Source organism: Amblyraja radiata, chromosome 39 (genome assembly GCF_010909765.2).
Source record: "Amblyraja radiata isolate CabotCenter1 chromosome 39, sAmbRad1.1.pri, whole genome shotgun sequence".
In the NCBI taxonomy this organism is placed as follows: Eukaryota; Metazoa; Chordata; class Chondrichthyes; order Rajiformes; family Rajidae; genus Amblyraja; species Amblyraja radiata.
This window is the reverse complement of record NC_045994.1, coordinates 3,165,514-3,185,410: the sequence shown is the minus strand read 5'-3', so window position 1 is coordinate 3,185,410 and position 19,897 is coordinate 3,165,514. Positions and strand designations below refer to the sequence as shown.

Below are 19,897 nucleotides of genomic sequence, written 5' to 3'. Positions count from 1 at the left end.
ATCTGTTGTGCTGCTACAAGTAAGAATTTCATTGTTCCATCTGGGACATATGACGATAAAACACTCTTGACAACGGTGGTACAGTATTTGAAGTCTGAAGAAGGGTCTCCACCCGAAACGTCACCCATTCCTTCACTCCAGAGAGTTATTCCATCATTTTGTGTCTATCTTCGGTTTAAACCAGCAGTTCCTTCCTACACAGTAAATTGGATTTGTTTTGAGTTTCGCGTTGCGTTGCCGTACTTATTGTCCCCTGCGCCGTCCTGTCGAAGTCTCCGAGCGCTGTTGCTGGGGGCAGACTCCGTGGAGACGCGGCTGATGCGCCGCGCCGCCTCCTGGGAAATGTAGTCCTAGTACAACCCGCCTCTTGCGGGACGTGGGCGATTAGAACTACAACATCCGGCCGCCCGCGGGCGCGGAGGGGGGGAGCGCACGCGCACCCGGCGGTTGGCAGTTAAATAGCGGCTGAGATTGGAGCGGGAGAGTGAGCGGAGGTAAAGCAAACGTCGACAAAAATAACCCCACAATTAAACACATTACTTGCCAACCCCCACCTTTTATAAGGGTTTATGAAGTATATGTGGCTGAAAGGCAACGATTACACCGACCTTTATCCAATCTGGGCATGTCAGGGTTAACCTGACAGGGTATTCAGTAAAAATATAAATCACCACATAATATACAGAGGGGGCAATTGATGTTGAGTTGCTTGTGCTGAATATCACCGTGTTGTGCGTTGCCGTTTCCCACAGCTCCATGATGAATCTGGGTCAATGTTTTAGACTTGCAGCTTCACCAGCTCTTCACCTCTCTCTTTCTTTCTCTCTCTCTTCCTTCATTTTTGAAACCCTCCCTGCAGCCACTTTTCACCCTGAGGAGCGGCCAAGAGGGCACAAGAGTGGAGAGTGGCCATCGCTGGTGGAATCCATGCTCCAACAAGGAGTTAAAGCTTGCCCATAAAAAAAGCCCTGGTGAAAGGAGGCACCTGCTAGACCAGTAACGTTAGCGATGGGATGAACCAGGTGAGAAACCTATCACAAAAAATAAGAAATTGTGTTCATTTGGTTATTGGCAGTAACGAGAGCAAGTGCCTTGAGTCTCCTTTGACATGATACCAGGGTCTCAAATGGAGATCTAATGATGGGAGAGGTGTTCCTACATTAATATCTGTCAATGCTTTGTCAACTTCCATTTTAATGTATTATTGTTAACTTTTCATGAGTCCAAACCCTTTAACAGTACTTGGATGGTACTGAGTTAGTCACTTGAACTCTGTTGTGTGCCACCATATAGACCAAGGGTTCCCAACCTGGGGTAAATTTACTCCCAAGGTGTTAATTTTGCCAACCCAGGGGGTAAATTTGTTGATTCTGGATTTGTACATATTTTTTTTCATTGACTGACTGTGTTTGGTTCTGGTATACCGGTATCTGTTCATCATCAGTTCAGAAATAACATTGTTATGTGCTATTAAAGTGCCAGGGGTAAACAGAATGAGAAAGGTTGGCAACCCCTGATATAGACAGAATCGTTCTATTTTCTCAGATCGGTTTTTGTCCGACACTTTATTACTGATATAAATTGTTGAACATTTTCAAGAGCACCATGGAGAAACTAAGCAAAGTGTTCGGTCTCAATGAGCAATAACCTATTTTGGTAAGTATTGCCCATTAGAATTTGCATCATAGAAGATAGAATACAGCATAGCCTCTTCGTCTCTGTACAATGTCCGTACAGAACATGTTGTCAGATTAAGTTAATCTCCACTGCTTGCATGTGATCTTTATTCCCTCCATTCACTACACACCCATGTGCCTATCTAAAAGACTCTTAAATGCCACGATCGTTTCTTCACAACCAATCCTGGCAGTGCGTTTCAGGCATCCACCACCCGCTATGTAAAAATACCTGCCACGCACATCTCCTTTAAACTTTGTCCCTCTCACCTTAAAGCTCTGACCTCTAGTCTTTGATATTTCTACCCTGGGAGAATATTTCTGTCAACCCTGCCAATGCCTCTCATAATCTGGTATTCTTGTATCAGATCTCCTCTCAACCTCCAATCCTCCAGAGAAAACAATCCCAAATTTGTCCAACCCCTTCTTTTAGTTAATACCGTCTAATCCAGGTAGCATTCTGGGCATCTTCACATTCTCTTTGTAATGGGGCGACCAGAACTGCATGCAATATCCCAAATGTGGCAACCAAACCAAAGTCCTATAATGCTGCAACATGCCCTCCTGACTCTTGTACTCAATGCTACAAAATGTCCCCAGTTGTCTTTTCTCTGTGATTTGTCTGGTGTTTTGTAATTTTCAGTGTATCCTTTGGACACATGAACTGGGTAAGAGAACGAATTACACCGTGGACTGTGTACTTACTTATTTAATAACTGCCTATTATGCCTCCTGGCAAGTAGGGTAGCAACAAAGGTTCTCCACTCCTATCTGTTGTGGGCTAGCTTCTAGACACTACCCCAGGTCAGGTCCATTGTTTTCATATCCTCCTCTACAGTTCGACGCCAGGTGGTTTTGGGTGTTCCTCTTTTCCTTTTCCCTTCCGGTGTCCAGTGCAGGGCTATTGTTGGGATGCTGTCTGGTTCTCTTCTCAGTATCAGATTGGCAATCACCGAGGTACATTGTTGAGTAGTGTGACAGCCGCAGGGAAGAAGCTGTTCCTGGACCTGCTGGTCCGGCAACGGAGAGACCTGTGGCGCCTCCCGGATGGTAGGAGGGTAAACAGTCCATGGTTGGGGTGAGAGCAGTCCTTGGCGATGCTGAGCGCCCTTCGCAGACAAAGCTTGCTTTGGACAGACTCAATGGAGGGGAGCGAGGAAACGGTGATGCGTTGGGCAATTTTCACCACCCTCTGCAGTGCTTTCCGGTCGGAGACAGAGCAGTTGCCATACCATACTGTGATACAGTTGGTAAGGATGCTCTCGATCGTGCAGCGGTAGAAGTTCACCAGAATCTGAGGAGACAGATGGACCTTCTTCAGTCTCCTCAGGAAGAAGAGACGCTGTTGAGCCTTCTTGACCAGAGTTGAGGTATTGTGGGTCCAAGAGAGGTAATCGGAGATGTTGACCCCCAGGAACCTGAAGCTGGAAACACGTTCCACCAAATGTGAAGTTATCCACTTTGGTAGCAAAAACAGTAAGGCAGATTATTATCTAAATGGTGTCAATTTGGGAAAAGGGGAAGTACAATGGGATCTGGGGGTCCTTGTTCATCAGTCAATGAAAGTAAGCATGCAGGTACAGCAGGCAGTGAAGAAAGTGAATGGTATGTTGGCCTTCATAACAAGAGCAGTTAAGTATAGGAGCAAAGAAGTCCTTCTGCAGTTGTACAGGGCCCTAGTGAGACCACACCTGGAGTATTGTGTGCGGTTTTGGTCCCCTACTTTGAGGAAGGACATTCTTGCTATTGAGTGCAGCGTAGGTTTACAAGGTTAATTTCCGGGATGGCTGGACTGTCATAGGGGGAGTTTAGAAGGATGAGAGAGGATCTTATTGAAACATATAAGATTATTAAGGGTTTGGACACGTTGGAGGCAGGAAGCATGTTTTCGATGTTGGGGGAGTCCAGAACCAGAGGCTATGGTTTAAGAATAAAGGGTAAGCCATTTAGAACGGAGATGAGGAAACACTTTTTCACACAGAGAGTTTTGAGTGTGGAATTCTCTGCCTCAAAGGGCGGTGGAGGCCAGTTCTCTGGATACTTTCAAGAGAGAGCTAGATAGGGCTCAAAGATAGCGGAGTCAGAGGATTATGGGGAGTAGGCAGGAATGGGGTACTGATTGGGGATGATGAGCCATGATCTCATTGAATGGCTGGCTCGAAGGCCTACTCCTGCACCCATTGTCTATTATCTAGTGTTTATTGACACCCTCTTTCTCGCTTTGCCACCTACTAGCTGGGCTCAGATCTGAAATTCTCCAATTTGAGGAATTATAATTCCAAACAACTGTGCGTTGGGGTGGAAATCTGTTTGAGATCAGGAGTAATCTTTAACCCACAAAATAAATCCATCATATTTCACTACTAAAAGTAAAGACTAAAGATTTAGCAATTTATAATTGTATTCTAAACTAGATTAAGTGGGACCCGTTGGGTCCCAGCGTCACACGGGAGGGCTGGTCCCCCAACGCAATATTCCACCTTTCCACCAATTCCAATATTGGTGAACAGTGGGGGGGGGGGTGCTTTCTGGAGCGCTAGTATGGGTGTTGTGGGCCGAAGGGACTGGTTTCCAGAGGGCTAGTATGGACATTGTGGGCCGAATGGATTCTTGGGCTGGCGGCTCAGTCACTCATGCCTGTTGTGCTGGCAGCTCACTCACTCACGGCTGGCTGGCAGTTGATTCACCGCTGTTCCTTGAAATTCCATTTCAAGCAGGGTGCAAGGCCACCAAATTCAAGTGCAGTTTCTTACCACTTCTAGCAGAGTGCAAGGCCACCAAATTCAAGTGCAGTTTCATACCATTTCAAGCAGGGTGCAAGGCCACTAAAAAAAGCGAGTCTCCCTCTTGCAGAGACTGAGCCACGCCCACACTTCTGGGTTTTATAGTCCCTCCCACCAGAAAGGGCGTGGCCTTCATGGCATGATTGTCAGGAGAGAGAACATTTTTTTAAACACTAATAACTTTTATTTTTCATCGATGGGAAAAATCCTCGGCACCTGATGAGCGGAGGGGGACTCTGAGTAAGATGGCTAAAAATCATAGCCGTACGTGATAGCGTTTTTTCTAAAATCAATATATAGTGCAAACAGGAAGTTGTCAAGATTAGACTTTTAATTATATAGAAGGCAAGGCAACTTTAACTAGGCAAGACAACTTTAATTAGGCAACACAGCTTTAGCATTTCCAAACCAAAGGCAACACAGCTTTAGCATTTCCAAACCAAAAGCAACACAGCTTTAGCATTTCTAAACCAAAGGCAACACAGCTTTAGCATTTCAAAACTATATTTTCAAACCACATTAAGGGCACTGACAGGTCAGTAAAACCACTCACAGTTTAGTAGACATGTGTTCAGTGTTATTCACAGCTCAGACTGAGAGACGTGACCCTCTCGCTCCCCCATCTTGCAGAGACTGACTGAGGCACTCAATGCTTCCGGGTTTTATAGTCCCTCCGGATGGGGCGTGACCTTCAGGAGAGAGAATCTCAACATTTTAAAAACACTAATAACTTTTATTTTTCATCGATGGGAAAAATCCTCTTGTCCTACGCAGCGGAGGGGGACTCTGAGTAAGATGCCCAAAAATCAAAGCCGTAAGTGGCAGCGTTTTTTTCTAAAATCAATATACAGAACAACAGGAAGTGGTCAAGATCAGACTTAGTAATATAGACGTTATGAATTTGGGATTATGATTATCAGCAAGAAGGAAGTAATCTTATTTTTCAGAAATGTCTACATTCCCAAGGGGCTGTTTCTGTATGTTATGAGCAGTCGAACATTGTGCATTAACATTCCAGTCTGAAGCCACTTTTTTTTGACAAGTCATTCTGCCCAGTTAGCCAGTGCTGTCTGCCTCTTCGAGCAAACCGATCAATTTCCCCCCCATTTCTTGCTGTCTCCTGCTCTCTCATTACTTATTAACTATCCTCTCCGCCACCAATTCCCCCACGAACAAGGGACAATTTACAGTAGCTAATTGACCTTCTGTGAAGCCTGTAAGATGTGGAAAGACACCGAGACACCCAGAGGAACCCCATGCAGACTCCACACAGAAAACACCCGAGGTTATGAATGATCCTAGGTTGTTGGAACTGTGAGACACTGGCTGTACCTGCTGTACCACATCACTGAGCTGTGCTGTACAATGCACTGTACAATAGTCACTCTGCTTTATTATGTTTCTGGGGACTTGAACTGCAGGACTCGAGTTTAAGGTGAGAGCGGAGAAATTTAGAGATCTGAGAGGTAAGCCTTTCGTGCACAGATTGGTGTGCAAGGTGGAGATTGGTACATTTCCAATGCTTAAAAGACTTTGTTTTAAATTTCAAAAATAAACTTTATTCAGAATAAAGAATATGTACAAAACAAACACTGCAAAAAAACTCCATCATTCTCTATACATTCAATAGTGTCATACTCAGTGGTGTTTGCCCATCATAAAAAAATCTTTTGCCACTCATGTGGTCCCCTGTGCTGATATTCCTTTTCTTGTTTGAGGGGGTGTCCCCCAAGACTCTGCCCATCAATGTCCAGCATTGGACTAGGAAATGGATCGGGAAGGACCCTAAACTGTGGTCCTCCCCCACAGAGATTTGGAGTGCATTTCACAAAGCTTCAGTGTGTCCCACAGCAGGTACCCCTGCAGTCTTGAAAGGGCCAGTCGGCAACATTCCCTGATGGTATCTCACTGTGCTGGGAGGCGAAAATGTTTTGGGCAGATCAAAATGCATCTTTGACTGAGGTTATTGTCTTTCAGCAGGACTTGATTCTGTGTCTGAGTGTGTCCTTCGGAATAGCCTATAAATCAGAGCGTCTTTTGTTTTGGAGATATTCGGAATGAATCATGCCAAGGATCTTTGCATCCTTCTCCAGACCCTCTTTGCAATCCACTTGTAATCTACGAAGAGGTGGGCAACTGTCTCCTCTCCATAACAGTCGTCCCGATGGCAGCGTGCATTGTTATAAGGATCTGTCTGGGAGGGTCCCCTCTCACCTCAGCACTTGGATAGAAAAGAAATAGAGGGATAGAGACTTACTGCAGCCAGATGGATCATCTAGATAGGCATCACATTCGGCATGGGCTAGTTGGGCCTATAGGGCCCATATCTGTGCTGTGCATTTTTATAATTTTACCTTAATATTTTTTCTGCATTTTATCTTTGTCATTGAGTGTAGTATGTACAGAGCCCTCCATAATGTTTGGGACAAAGATCCATCATTTATTTATTTGCCTCTGTACTCCACAATTTGAGATTTGTAATAGAAAAAAATACACGTGGTTAAAGTGCACATTGTCAGATTTTAATAAAGGTCATTTTTATACATTTTAGTTTCACCATGTAGAAATTACAGTAGTGTTTATACATAGTCCCCCCATTTCAGGGCACCATAATGTTTGGGACGCAACAATGAAATGTAAATGAAAGTAGTCATGTTTAGTATTTTGTTGCATATCCTTTGCATGCAATGGCTGCTTGAAGTCTGCGATTCATGGACATCACCAGTTGCTGTGTGTCTTCTCTGGTGATGCTCTGCCAGGCCTGTATTGCAGCCATCTTTAGCTTCTGCTTGTTTGGGGGGCTAGTCCCCTTCAGTTTTCTCTTGTGCATATAAAAGGCATGCACAATTGGGTTCAGATCGGGTGATTGACTTGGCCACTCAAGAATTGACCCTTTTTTAGCTTTGAAAAACTATTTTACTTCGGAGTCACGTGCTGACTATGTGAAGACCCCGCCAGTACGCATGCCTGTCATATCGTCTTATCGCATTGCGTGACGACTGGCAGGATGGACGTGATTCTCCTGCCAGCAACAGACCTGAGTTAAGTTTTTTAAAAAAGTTTTCAGGTTTTTCATCTTCTTGCAGGAACCTCCACTTAGAGGTCCTGCTAAAAGTCCGGGGCAAAGTCGGGACTAGGGGGAACCCCAGTCACGAACTTCGAAGGAACCCCGGTCACGGGGATGCCTGCCCACGGACCAAGTCGCTCGGGAGACCGCAGAATGCGGGTAGCGAGCGGAGGTGGATTCGCCTTTCGAGCCGCTGGTGGTGGAGCCAGCGGCTTCATATAGGTGGAGAACCCGCTCGGGAGACCGTGGGGAGCAGGCGGCGGTGGATGCGCCTTCCGAGCCGCTGGCAGAAAACCAGCGGCTTCATATTGGTGCTGGTGGCACCCAGAGCAGATCCCCCCCGACATTGCAAATTGCGGCTATCCCTTTTATAGGGACCGCGGGGATATCCCGGCTGCAGTTACTGCGGGGATACCCAGCTCAGGGGGGGGGGGGGGGGGGGGGGGGTGGGGGAGCCCCGACTGGAGAACATCGTGGAGAAGCCCTGCTATAGGGACAGCGGAGGTAAGCTCGGGGGAGAAATACCCGACATGGAAACCTTTCTACAAGGACCACAGAGGGAACCCCAGCTGCAACAACTAAGACCAGGAGACCAGGCTCGGGAGGAGCGTTGCCCCTGCAGCAGAAGGTTTAAAACAGGACATGCAGGTAAAATCCTAACTCAAAGGTCGTTTTGTGCTATTTTATGAGAATGTTACAGGAATGGACCGCATCCAGACTGATTGCGGAATTGCGGGCAGTCAGCAGCGGTAGGCTGCACCTGGATCGCTATTGATCAGCAGTCTCCGACCTGCACAGTCGGAATCGACGTCACAGACTGGCGGGAAGGCCAAGCAGAAGTCGGACAGGCCCGAAGACTCGGACGAGTCGGGCTGCGAAGACTCACCGCCGGCGGGAGTGACTATGATCGCATATCCCGCATGGAGCGGTTGATGGAGCTGATGCTCCAATGTGACATGCTCCGGTATATGGAGTTCTAGTCACCAGGACGCCCATGGCAGCACCTTATCGAGGGCTGCATAATGCATCTCCCTCGACAGAGGGGAGCATTAGGAGTCACTTCTGGGCTGACTCTGAAGACAGGGTGAAGATACCACAAGTGTGCTCGGGGTGCAGGAACAACACAACCAGCAGTAGGAGAAGGCTGTGAATAACAACGACCAAATACCCAGCACCAGGGAACTGTATTTCGCTCAGTGTCCCTGCGGTGAACAGCTATCAGGGGGATACTGCCATTTGGGCAACCTGATGAAACAAGTCAAGAAGCTCGACAAGGGCCGTTGGGCTCATGAAGGCCACTTCATCACGCAAGACCTCACATCTCCAACAGCATCACCCCTACGCACCCACCAGCAAACCACGATACACTGAAGCTGGTGAAAGCTTGAAGGCCGTACAACCAGGACAAAGGTCTTTTTAGGCCACAGCCCAGAACGGCCTTCCTGGAAGATGCGCCAACCCCGTACTCGAGCTCCTCTACCTCCCAGGAGCAGAAGTGCAAAATCATGCACACATGGTTGAGGCAGCTCCTGGGTCGGGTTGCATATGTCCTCCCATTCGGTTGTGGAAGGATGAAGCTGATTGAGGCAACTCCTGGATGTTCCCCATCCGGCGGTGTGAAGGTAGGGAGCCACATCATGATGTCTCCTGTCACGGATACAAGTTGGTAATATTTACACTGGTTTGAATATTTACCCTGGTTTGGGATAACATAAGATTAGTTTATACTGCACTACAGGTATGGTTGGAGTAGCCTTTCAAGGCAGGCTCACAATTATGGAGATGTGGACTGATCATTGTCAACAGCCTCAAACCGCAAGTGCAGTATAGACATTTCTGAGTAACTTACATGTGATCATTTCCGCTCACAGGGTTCGGAGATAATTGAAATTTAACTGGATGAGGCAATGAGACACTCCGAAGCGTTGCAAAATGGGCTAACTTCAGTTTCCAGATTATTTACTAAATCACTACAATCAGTGCTTTGACTGCACAGAGCTAACAAATAAGTGTTATGGCCAACCTTGGTGATATTGAACATACTGAATTTTACTAAATTAGCCTATCAGCCACATCGCTATATTTGATAAATTGGGGTTCTAACCCGTCCAGTTAAATTTAAATCAAGCTGATACCAACTGAAACTATTGATTATTGGAATACAATCAATCCATTTATTTGTCCAGGATTCAATACAAATTTATTGTCATTTGAGCCCCAGTGAGACTCAAACGAAATTTTGTTTCCACAGCCATACAAACAAAAACAATGTCCTACAGACATACACACAATTAAGTTCACACAAACATCCATCACAGTGAACCCACTGTGATGGAAGGCAAAAGTCTTTTCTCTCCCCTGCTCTCCATGTCTCTCCCGATGTCCAAGCCCCAGGCGGGCGATGATAAGTCCCACGGCCATTTTAGGCCGTGCCGGGCGATTTACGGCCCCGCTCCCGGTCTAGAAGTCTCGAAGTTGGAGCCCCCGGCGGGCGCTGTAATGTCCCACGGCCATGAAGCCGTGCCGGGTGATGTACTTCCCCGCTCCGGGTCGTTCCAAACCCCGCGACACGGGCTGGAGAAGTCGCGTTGCGGGAGCTCCGGGAAGCGGTCTCTCTCTCCCCCCGGACCCGCGAGCTCCCGATGTCCCAGTCCACCGGACCTGCGGCTGCGTTGCTGGAGCCTCCGAGCCCCAGGAGTCGAGTCGCAGCAGCGAGTCACCACCGCTCCCCACGTTCCGAGGCCGGCCAGCCCCACGATGGTGAGTAGTCCGCAGCACAGTCTCCCGAGCCCCCGGGTCGTTCAGGTTGGAGGCCGCTCCACGGTGCTAGGCCCCAACGACAACGGAGACCCGACAGGGAAAAGGTCGGGTCTCCCGGACAGGGAAGAGATTTTAAACGGTTTCCCCCTCCCCCCCCCCGCCCCCCACATATACACATTTAAAAACCAGTATTTAAAAAACACCAAACACTACATTTAACTAGACAAAAAATAAAAAAAAGACAGACAGGCTGTAGGAGCCGCTGCAACGAGTCGCGCCGCCACCAGAGTCAAATTCGGCTCTGAGACAAAAGATTAGACATCTGCTATTCGCAGCTGAAACTATCAAAGTCACAATGGTTGACGAACAGTATTCAGCGTTGCTCCACTAAACCTCTCATCTGTAAATCTTCAGTCATTCACAAACTGATGCTATTGCTCAAAGATGGGGAATTTACTAATACCATCTCTAGTTATGGAGGCAGATGGGATTAGCACGAGTTATCAATTGTTCAGTCATGGTATCAACCGCCAATGGACACCAGGTGCGTTCTGTGCATTAAAGGGTGTGTGAATATGCATAATCTGCATGCACAAGTCCTAGGTGATATACTTTGGTGGTGGAATATGTTAATCACTTAGGTACAATCTAATCAAAGTATCCGGTGATAGAATTCCCTAACCGCATTTAGCACTGGTGTATTATCATGCAAATCAATGACAACACAGAATGAATGTGCGATCACAAGGTATTTAATGACATTGTGAATCGATGGAACACTAACGATCGAGATGCTTGCATCCAGGCTCAATCACCAGTTGCAAAAATACGAGGCATATCAGTGGCGAAGGGTGCATTCTCGCTACACAAGGGAGGAATGGTCTTTTATGTCTTCCTCCATTTGGCCTCATAGGACGGGTCATGCGAAATTTCCGCTTCCGGCTTTTCATAGTGCCTGCCTGGGTGATTTACCCATGGTTCCCGCTAATGTGGGGAATGAGCATAAAACCTTACATGGTTATTTCTGGGCACAAAGATGCTGGTTCAGTTGTGATGTTGAAACCATCCTCTGCATGATATAATCAATTCATTGACTTACAGACTATGAGAGACCATTTCTGCGGCTCGGGTTGTCAAACCTAAAGCATTGGGAGTGCTCACTGCAGATTGCAGGAATAGCATCAAATAGCAGCATTCCTCATAGGAGATGGGAAGTATTGTTTATGCTTCTTTACGTTTAACTCGGCACGGATGACTGACATCTTGAAATTCAGTCTTATGGGATTATAACATTAAGTTAATATTCCATTTACTGCGCCTGAAGTACCTCCTCATCATTTGGCTGCGGTGAACATAAACCACTCTATCCGGTCTCACCCTCTGACATCTAGATTATGAAGGGTATCATCAACTTAAAACCTCCCAGGTCTAGGGACGCAGAGATATGGGTTGTTAACATTGTGCTACGTCACTTCGCCGATGGGCACCAGCAACATCCCTGTCCTTGGTCAAACTCACTTACTAGTGGTTATGCTATGGTGCTGAGTACAGCGCTACGGGTCCAGTCATTGCTGCACTGGATAGGATGATCATATCTGTGGGCTATAATAAACATGTTTTGTTCATGATTAGTCAAGCAGAGTAGACAGGGACATAAGACCAAACTAGATGTTGCATATCCCATGGACCTTGGGTTGCGTGTAATCACACATCTACACCAGTATGTCAAGGTCCTTAAGAGTCTTATAGACTCTGACTAGCTATATTGTTAGTTACATAAACCTTGTTAGAAGGAATCACTACAAACCTTCTCCAGAGGATTAAATGGGTCTGGCATATACTGGAGTGAACATTGACATTTTGAGTCTCACTCCGCCAGGACCGCTATACCTCAGCAGCAGGGTTATGGACCACATCCTAGCGGCTGCAGGATGGTCAAACTGTTGATCTGTCCAAATATTCAGATCATACTCATTGCCAGGTTGGGGGTATTTGCCAACTCTATGCTAGGTATGTTTCCTCCCGGTTGAGGGAGGTTACTATTGCACTATTGTTCATTAATAGCATCAACATGTCTATATCAATGTCATGTCTGAATGCAATATTAATGTTCACTCATCATTGGCCTACTGATGCAGTGTATGACGCCTGGACTCGTTTTCCACGGCATGAAATCACAGAGCTTTAAAATCTTCACGTAGTCACTCACGTGACTCTGAAGTAAAATAGTAAGATTAAACGAGAACTTACCAGTTTGAAGTTTGATCTTTATTCTCTCTCAATGTTTATATTATAAAGGAGACATCCATGAAGCTGAAATTTTAATGAGACTTTTGTGGTGTTTATTGTGTGAAGGCATTAATGCATTTCATGATATCCACTCTGACCGGACAGATGCTGATTATCAGCGAATAAACAGGTTTTGAATGCAATTTGATCAATCAGAACAAAATATTGATCTGACAACATTGAAAAAGGATTTTTGTTTTTGGAAGTACACACCTGTTTCTCTTTATTTTCCCTTTCAATTTTGTGTGTGTTTTTATTTTTTTTTCTGTTTTGGAGCATGTATTAGCAAAGAGTGTGAAAGAAAATTTCAGATAGTGCTAATAAAGGTTCCACTGCATCTCTTCATCTTCCTTCTCTTGACTATTCCCCCAAAGCTGTGAAGAATTTCCACACGCCCACTATTGAGAACTTCTGCTTAAAAAAAAAAAAAATGATAATCTCGTTTCATCATTACTGCTGGCTTTAGAAAAATATAGATAGTTCCCGAGGCTTTTGCTATGAGGCAATAGACAGGGTAGATAGTCAGAACCTTTTCCTTTTAGCATTTAAGGTGAGGGGCAAAATTTAAACGAGATGCAAAGGCACCTTTTTTTCCACAGCTCATAATATTGGATGACTGGTGGAAGCTGATATGATAATGGCATTTAAGAGGCTTTTAGATTGACACTTGGATATGCAGAAAATAGAGGGATGTGGATCATGTGCAGGCAGATAATGTTAGTTTATCTTGGCATTATATTTGGCACAGACTTTGTAGGCTGTAGTGCTCTATGTTCTAAAAGGTATCCAGAAGACCTAAGGTGTGTTTTCTGCCTTGTCCAGTAACCCTGGTTGGGGAGATTGCAGATGCATATATTTTGTGATGACAGGATCTGAGGTCTATATCCTGCAGGCACTCACTATGTGTAGTCACTTGTAAAGCGAGATACTGGTATATAGTGCTTGTGTGCACCAAGGTGGTCCTTGATACACAAGAATGGAAAGGAGCAAATAGATAGGGAAGAAAAATAACTTTTTGGATAAATCCTTCCTTAACCAGGGAGAAGGAGAGGAACAAAGAGGAATAGAACACAGTGCTGGTGTAGCTCAGAGGGTCAGGCAGCATCTCTGGAGTACAAGGATACATGACGTTTTGGTTGCGACCTTCAGATTGAATCATAGCAGCGTCCGAAGAAGGAACCTGACCCAAAATGTCACCTATCCATGTTCTCCAGAGATGCTGCTTGACCCGCTAAGTTTATCCAGCACTTTGTGTCCTTTTTTTTGTAAGCCAGCATCTGCAGTTCTTTGTTTCTAATCAAAGAGGAATGCTTAAGCTTGTCTTTTAGTTTATATTTGTTATCTTCCACAGATGATTCTGCTTCAATCAAATTTAAACAAGATCTTTGAAGGGATGAATAATTGCTAGAAAATCTTTGCATACTGAGAAGTCCCTCAATCCTTCAGTGCAAGAACCCAAGGGATCACTATCGTAACAACTCTACGACCACAGGCAGCAAGGCATTGAACATCATTGAACAAATGTTTGAAACAGATTTCGCGGTTTGAGAACGGCCTACAAAGAATAATATTTTCTCACAAAAAAAGCAACACATATTTCCCTTTGTGCAGCACACATCAAATTAAATGACTGGGTTTTGTAATAAATTCATTGTCAGCTTCCTGTGCTGTATACGAGTTGGCCAGTGCTTATCGTTGCTGCACATACAACAGGAACTCCAGCTGCACCTTCCTTAACTGTACAACCACTGAGGGAACAGGGGGACAGGAATTAATACAGGGCACAACATTATATAGAAAGAATCAGACTGCTTTTGTGTGAGAGACTCGAGACCATTTGGCTATAAAGATGTGTAGCTTAATTTCTGCACCAATCCAAACATCGGTTGTTGAAGAGTTCTGGTTTTGTTCTGTGCTGGTACACTTCCACCCTGGAACCAAGGCTCTCTGTTGAGAGAGTTAAGAGATCCCTGCTTTCAGCCTACTCGGCATCTCTGAGCAGAAGCAAAAGCCATTGCCATAGGAACCTGCAGGAAACAATGGACGGGGACCAGCTTTGTAGGACGAAGGAGAAGGTATGTGAATCAATGGGAGGGAATTGGACAGACACAGTACCTGGCTTGCATCCAGCTCTGTGAACAGTTGTAGAATATTAATGAGAAAAATTACAATTTAATATTTAATGGTGATCTGGAAGCAAACAGGGACAAAGTTACTGTTTCCTACTATGTTCCTGCAAAGTACTGGTATAGTGTGCCACTGTCAGTGTATCTCACAGTCGTAATTCACGTATTCTGAATGACAGCAAAATCTGCGTTCTGCGTGTATCCCGGCACTTAACGTATCTCAAAGTGTGGACATATTAAAGGAAAGCATCGGCATATTTGATGATTTGACCTGTATACTAGTCTTAGAATCATAGAACTATCCAGCATGGAACCAGTCCCTTCGGCCCAACTTGTTCCATGCTGATCAAGTTGGCATTCTGGGCTGGTCCCATTTGCCTGCATTTTGCCCATATCAAACCTCTCCTATCCATATATTTGTCCAAATGTCTTTTGAAAATGGTATATTAATGCGTCCGCATTATTTGTGTATTGTACACTGTTATGGTATCAGATGCTGTAATGTGGCAAATTGCCATAGTAATTAGCAAACACATCATTGCGCCAGAAGGTTGGGGAATTAAGTCCCTGCATTGTCAGAGGTGCTAAAGTTTAGATGGATTCAAAATAAAAGCTTTGACTGCCTCTTCAATTCTAGGCAAAATATCCCAATTTCAATGACTAACATGGAACTTTGTGATCTCCTGATTACCACTAATCTTTCAGCAAGTTCAAGAATGGAGATTTAATTGAGATGTATACTGACAGCGGAACTATAAAATTATTTATTGCGGAGCCTAAAAGGCTTGTAAATATAATACTCATAGATAATATATAATAAACAAAAAAATAATAACTTGATACTCATGCAAAAAGTCCAAAATCCTTAGTGCAACCAAAGGCAGTCCATATTTCATAGGTTAGTCTGGTATAGTGTCCAAGACCTTTGGTTTTCAGACTCCTATACCTTCTTTCCAATGATAGGAGTGAAATGAGAGCATGGCCAGGTCCTTGATGATGCTGGCTGCCATTTTGAGGCAGCATCTCCTGTAGATCCCTTTGATGGTGGGGAGGTCAGTAGCCGTGATGAACCAGGCAATGTTCATCACTTTTTGTAATCTCCAAATACAAAATCATTTTGTGTCACTACTTTCCACATGATTTATATATCCCATGCTGTCATTGTCTATGTGATGCTACAGTATCTTACCTGGTGGTAATATCCTTTGCTCCATCACTTGCCCTCCCCAGCTTCACCGCTACCCTGCACTAACTTGTTTTTTCATTCTCAGATCTGATGAAGGGGGTCAGACTTGAACTGTTTCTTTCAATGCTGTCTGACCTGAGTTTTAACAGCATTTTCTGTTTTTGGTGCAATATCCTGTACTGCTGCTGTATTCTCATTGTATCCTGCACAGTTAAAGTTTATCATTCTTTCATTGCACCACAGATTTCCTGGGTTGTTACCCTCATTTATGTAATCTCATATTCTCCTGCCAAGTCTCATTCTGCTTCAATACATCTTTCTCTTAACAGTGTTTCAAACTGTAAACATTTCACATACTGTTAAATACCTTTTTTAATTGAAAAATAAACTTTATTCAGAATTTAAAAGTTACAAACCAAAAACTGTACAAAAACTCTTCATACATTCTCAGAGTCTGTACATTCAATAGTCTCATATTCAGTAGTGTTCGCACCTGTATTTATACAAAACACCCTTTTTAGGTGATATTCCTCCCTTGTTGGAGGGCTGTCCCTACCGGACTCTGCTCCTCAATGTCCAGCAGAAGGACCCTAGACTGTGATCCTACCCCACAGAGCCTTTGCTTTCACCAAGCTTCAGCACCTATTCCTGCAGTCTGGAATGGCCCTGACTAACATCTCACTATGATCGAACACCAACACATTTCAGGCTGACCAAAGAACGTCTTTCTTGATGATCTTCCAGCAGCATTTAATTGTTACATATCTTGTTACATATCTTGAAGTGGCTACCACTTTTCTCTTCTCCCACGTCATCCATAATTTATCTAGCACTGCTGCACTGTGAGATCAGGATTTGAAATGAGAGCTATTTCCGTCTTAGTATTGAGTCACACAGGTTTCTGCACATGTTGGGGCTGTTTATACAGAGCATGAGCATATGAATTCAGCATGAGACCATGCACCCAACTGCGTTGTGCAATATAAATGAGATTTAATTAAATAAAGTTAGCAAGAGTAGATATTAGTCGCGCCTATTTATATAAGTGCAAATAACTCTCTTTGTATTCTGCAGGTGTTGAACTTTCCTGGTATTGGGAATTGTGCTCCGGGCTCTCTTCAAGAACAGCACAGTTACAAAAATGTACGTTTATGCTGTCGTCCTTTGTGATATTGCTGTGAGTTATGGGGAGCATTGTCCCACATTCACCTGAGACTAGAAGTGGGCATCAGTAGAAAGTAAGAAACACAAGTGCAATAGAATATTGCTAATATCGGAGGAAGGGTCTCGATTCAAAAATCACATATCCACATTCTAGGAGGTGCTACCTGACTGGCTGAGTTACTCCAGCACTTTGTGTTTTAAACCAGCATCTGCAGTTCTTTGTTCCTACAATAGAATTTTATGGTTATTGACTTCTATTGACCCTGTGGTTATATGTACCTATTGCAGTTACGAAGGTCTAAGTTTACAAACTTAGGTGATATTTAGTAACTGGGAAATGTGCAGAACAGATCTACATGCATAATAGCGGGAAAAGCTTAACGGACTTGGGATTCTTTTCTCAAGAAAAGGGAAGAGTGTGACCTGAAAGAATTTTCATAATATCATGAGCGTGTTTGATTGATTTATCCAGGTTAGCTCCATGAGGAGGAGTCTAAATTTGACACCAATCTAACAAAAAATATGGAAAAGTTTCCTTCACCGAGATTCAAGAAAGTTTATTGTCATGTGTCCCTGATAGGACAATGAAATTATTGCTTTGCTTCAGCACAACAGAATATAGTAGGCATTGACTACAAACAGATCAGTTGTGGGAATGTGAAACCTGATGCAGACATAGGTTGATATGCATATAGAGAATCTAAATAAGTACAGTGTTCAGCTGGCAGAGCTGCTGCCTCACAGCGCCAGAGACCCAGGCTCAATCCTGACCTTGAGTGCAGTCTTTGTGGAGTTTGCACGTTCTCCCTATGACTGCGTGGGTTTCCTCCGGGTGTTACGGATTCCTCCCACATCCCAAACCTGTTTGGGTTTGTAGGTTAATGGCTCTGTAGAAATTACCCCATATTTATTGGGAACGGATGTAAAAGTGGGATAAAATGGAACTAATGTGAATGGGTGATCGATGGCTAGCATTGACTAGGTAGGCCGAAGGGCCTGTTTCCACGCTGTATCTCCAGAACAAATGTGAGGGAGAAAGCCATTGAAATTATTTGATGGAGACTCAAGGAGCTTCAGATGCTGGAATCTTGAGCAAACCACAAAGTGCTGGAAGAACTCAGTAGGTTGGACAATACCTTTGAAGGGAATGTTTAAACCGATTGGGCTAAGTAAAGGAGAGTGTATTGACATGGAGTGTGAACATGATAACAGAAGAGTTTGGGCTGAATGGCCTACTTCTGCGCTGTCATTTTTATTTAAGTTGCCACAATGTTTTCAATGTTTCTAAAGTTACTGACAGATTTATCACACTGCTAAGCATGCCACTATATGGTCTCAAATTTAAAGAGTTCTCATTTCAATAAATACATTTCTAAATTTAAAAAAAAGTTAGGTAATCTGTACCTGGGCTGTCTATCAGCTCAACAAGACGCCTGTTAGCTTTGAGAAGCCTGCATATGGAGGGTGGGAGTTGTGCACCTTGAACTTGATGCATATCTGTCACCACTACCCTTAAGATCTAAACATTTCAATTCATCAGGACCCAGGGAATTGTTGGCCTGCAGCTCCAACTAATTGGGCGACATAAAGTCTGATCCTAATGAAGTGGACTCCTTTCTCATTGCTTTCTGCAAAAGGAAAGCAGTTAATATTTAACTCTCATAGTATGAGATTACAGCAGTATTTCTTTCATTCACAGTTAAATATGGGATAGGTTGAGAGCATCTGCAAGTGCATGATATCCTTGTTTTAAAAAAAAGACATAAAGTGCTGGAATAACTCAGTGGATCAGGCAGCATCCCTGGAGAACATGGATAGGCTAATATGGATAGGTCCAGAGATGCTGCCTGACCCACTGAGTTACCTCATCATTTTGTTATGTTTTTTTGTAAACTAGTGTCCGCAGTTCCATGTGTCTACATATGTCTTGTGCTGTCTTTCAGGGTTTGTTGGGTTTGTGTCTGCGCCCACAGGTGACTGACGATGCATGCAATGGGAAAACAATGCTGAAATCTATACCAGTGAGTAGTAAGAATTTTGCAGAATTAACTTCTAGACTGAAACTGAGTCCTAGGATACCTGTCACATTTCTGTTACAGCCATTGGAGGTGTTTGAAATGTTTCGGTTTATAATCATTGTTGATTTCTTTCCAGATTTCTACTTTGAAACACAATGGGCTTCTACAATCTCTTACAGCTGGAGGGGGTGAGCGGACACATGATGGTGAGTACTTTTTCCTGAAGTCTGATGCAGGAGATGAGCAGGTTTCCTGAAGATTTAACTTTATCAGCCAAACTGCACGCCCCTCAACTGCCAAAGTAAGTTCCATTCTTCCAGCATGAGCCAGGGAAAGATGTTTTGTCCATGCTGGAATGGAAGCAAGCTAGTGGCAGTGCAGGCAGTGAATTGAGTGAGAAGGTTATGTTGCTGAATTTGACAAATTAGGGGACAATGAAAGAAAGAGCTTGCAAACCTTGAGCTGTGGAAACCTTCTAACTGTGACTCTTGTTGTTTTATGTCCAGCAGAGGTGACTCTGAAGATGTTGCAGGCAGAGGCAGAATGGGAAGCTTTGGAAACAGCACAAAGAGGTGAGACACCACCTTCTTCAGACTGAAGAATGGTCTCGACCCGAAACATCGCCTATTCCTTCTCTCCATAGATGCTGCCTCACCCGCTGAGTTTCTCCAGCATTTTCTGTCTAATTTCGATTTTTCCAGCGTCTGTGGTTCCTTCTCAAACATTTCTTCAGACTGCTCCTGTTTTCAGTCAGAATGGTAGCTGGCCACATTACATGTCAGTCCACATCACTGCAGTCTTCAATTGATAGAATGTGTCTCTTAACTT

At 44.3% G+C, this 19,897-nt stretch overlaps 1 protein-coding gene across 7 annotated transcripts in view; it reads left to right on the top strand.

The window, feature by feature from the left end:
• Positions 1-421: 421 nt before the first annotated feature.
• elmod3 (ELMO domain containing 3) overlaps positions 422-19,897 on the top strand; it is a 40,078-nt gene continuing 20,602 nt past the window's right edge. For 2 of the 7 annotated variants that reach the window (XM_033014098.1, XM_033014094.1), the window contains exons 1-7: positions 424-494; positions 860-1,022; positions 13,927-14,650; positions 16,962-17,030; positions 18,995-19,072; positions 19,206-19,275; positions 19,576-19,641. In XM_033014098.1, the coding sequence (XP_032869989.1) occupies positions 14,615-14,650; positions 16,962-17,030; positions 18,995-19,072; positions 19,206-19,275; positions 19,576-19,641 (319 nt within the window). In that variant the 5' untranslated portion in view covers positions 424-494; positions 860-1,022; positions 13,927-14,614. Of the gene's footprint in view, positions 495-535; positions 1,023-1,545; positions 1,657-13,926; positions 14,651-16,961; positions 17,031-18,994; positions 19,073-19,205; positions 19,276-19,575; positions 19,642-19,897 lie in introns of those variants that run through there. The other 5 variants (XM_033014100.1, XM_033014096.1, XM_033014099.1 and 2 more) reach the window with 5 other exon arrangements.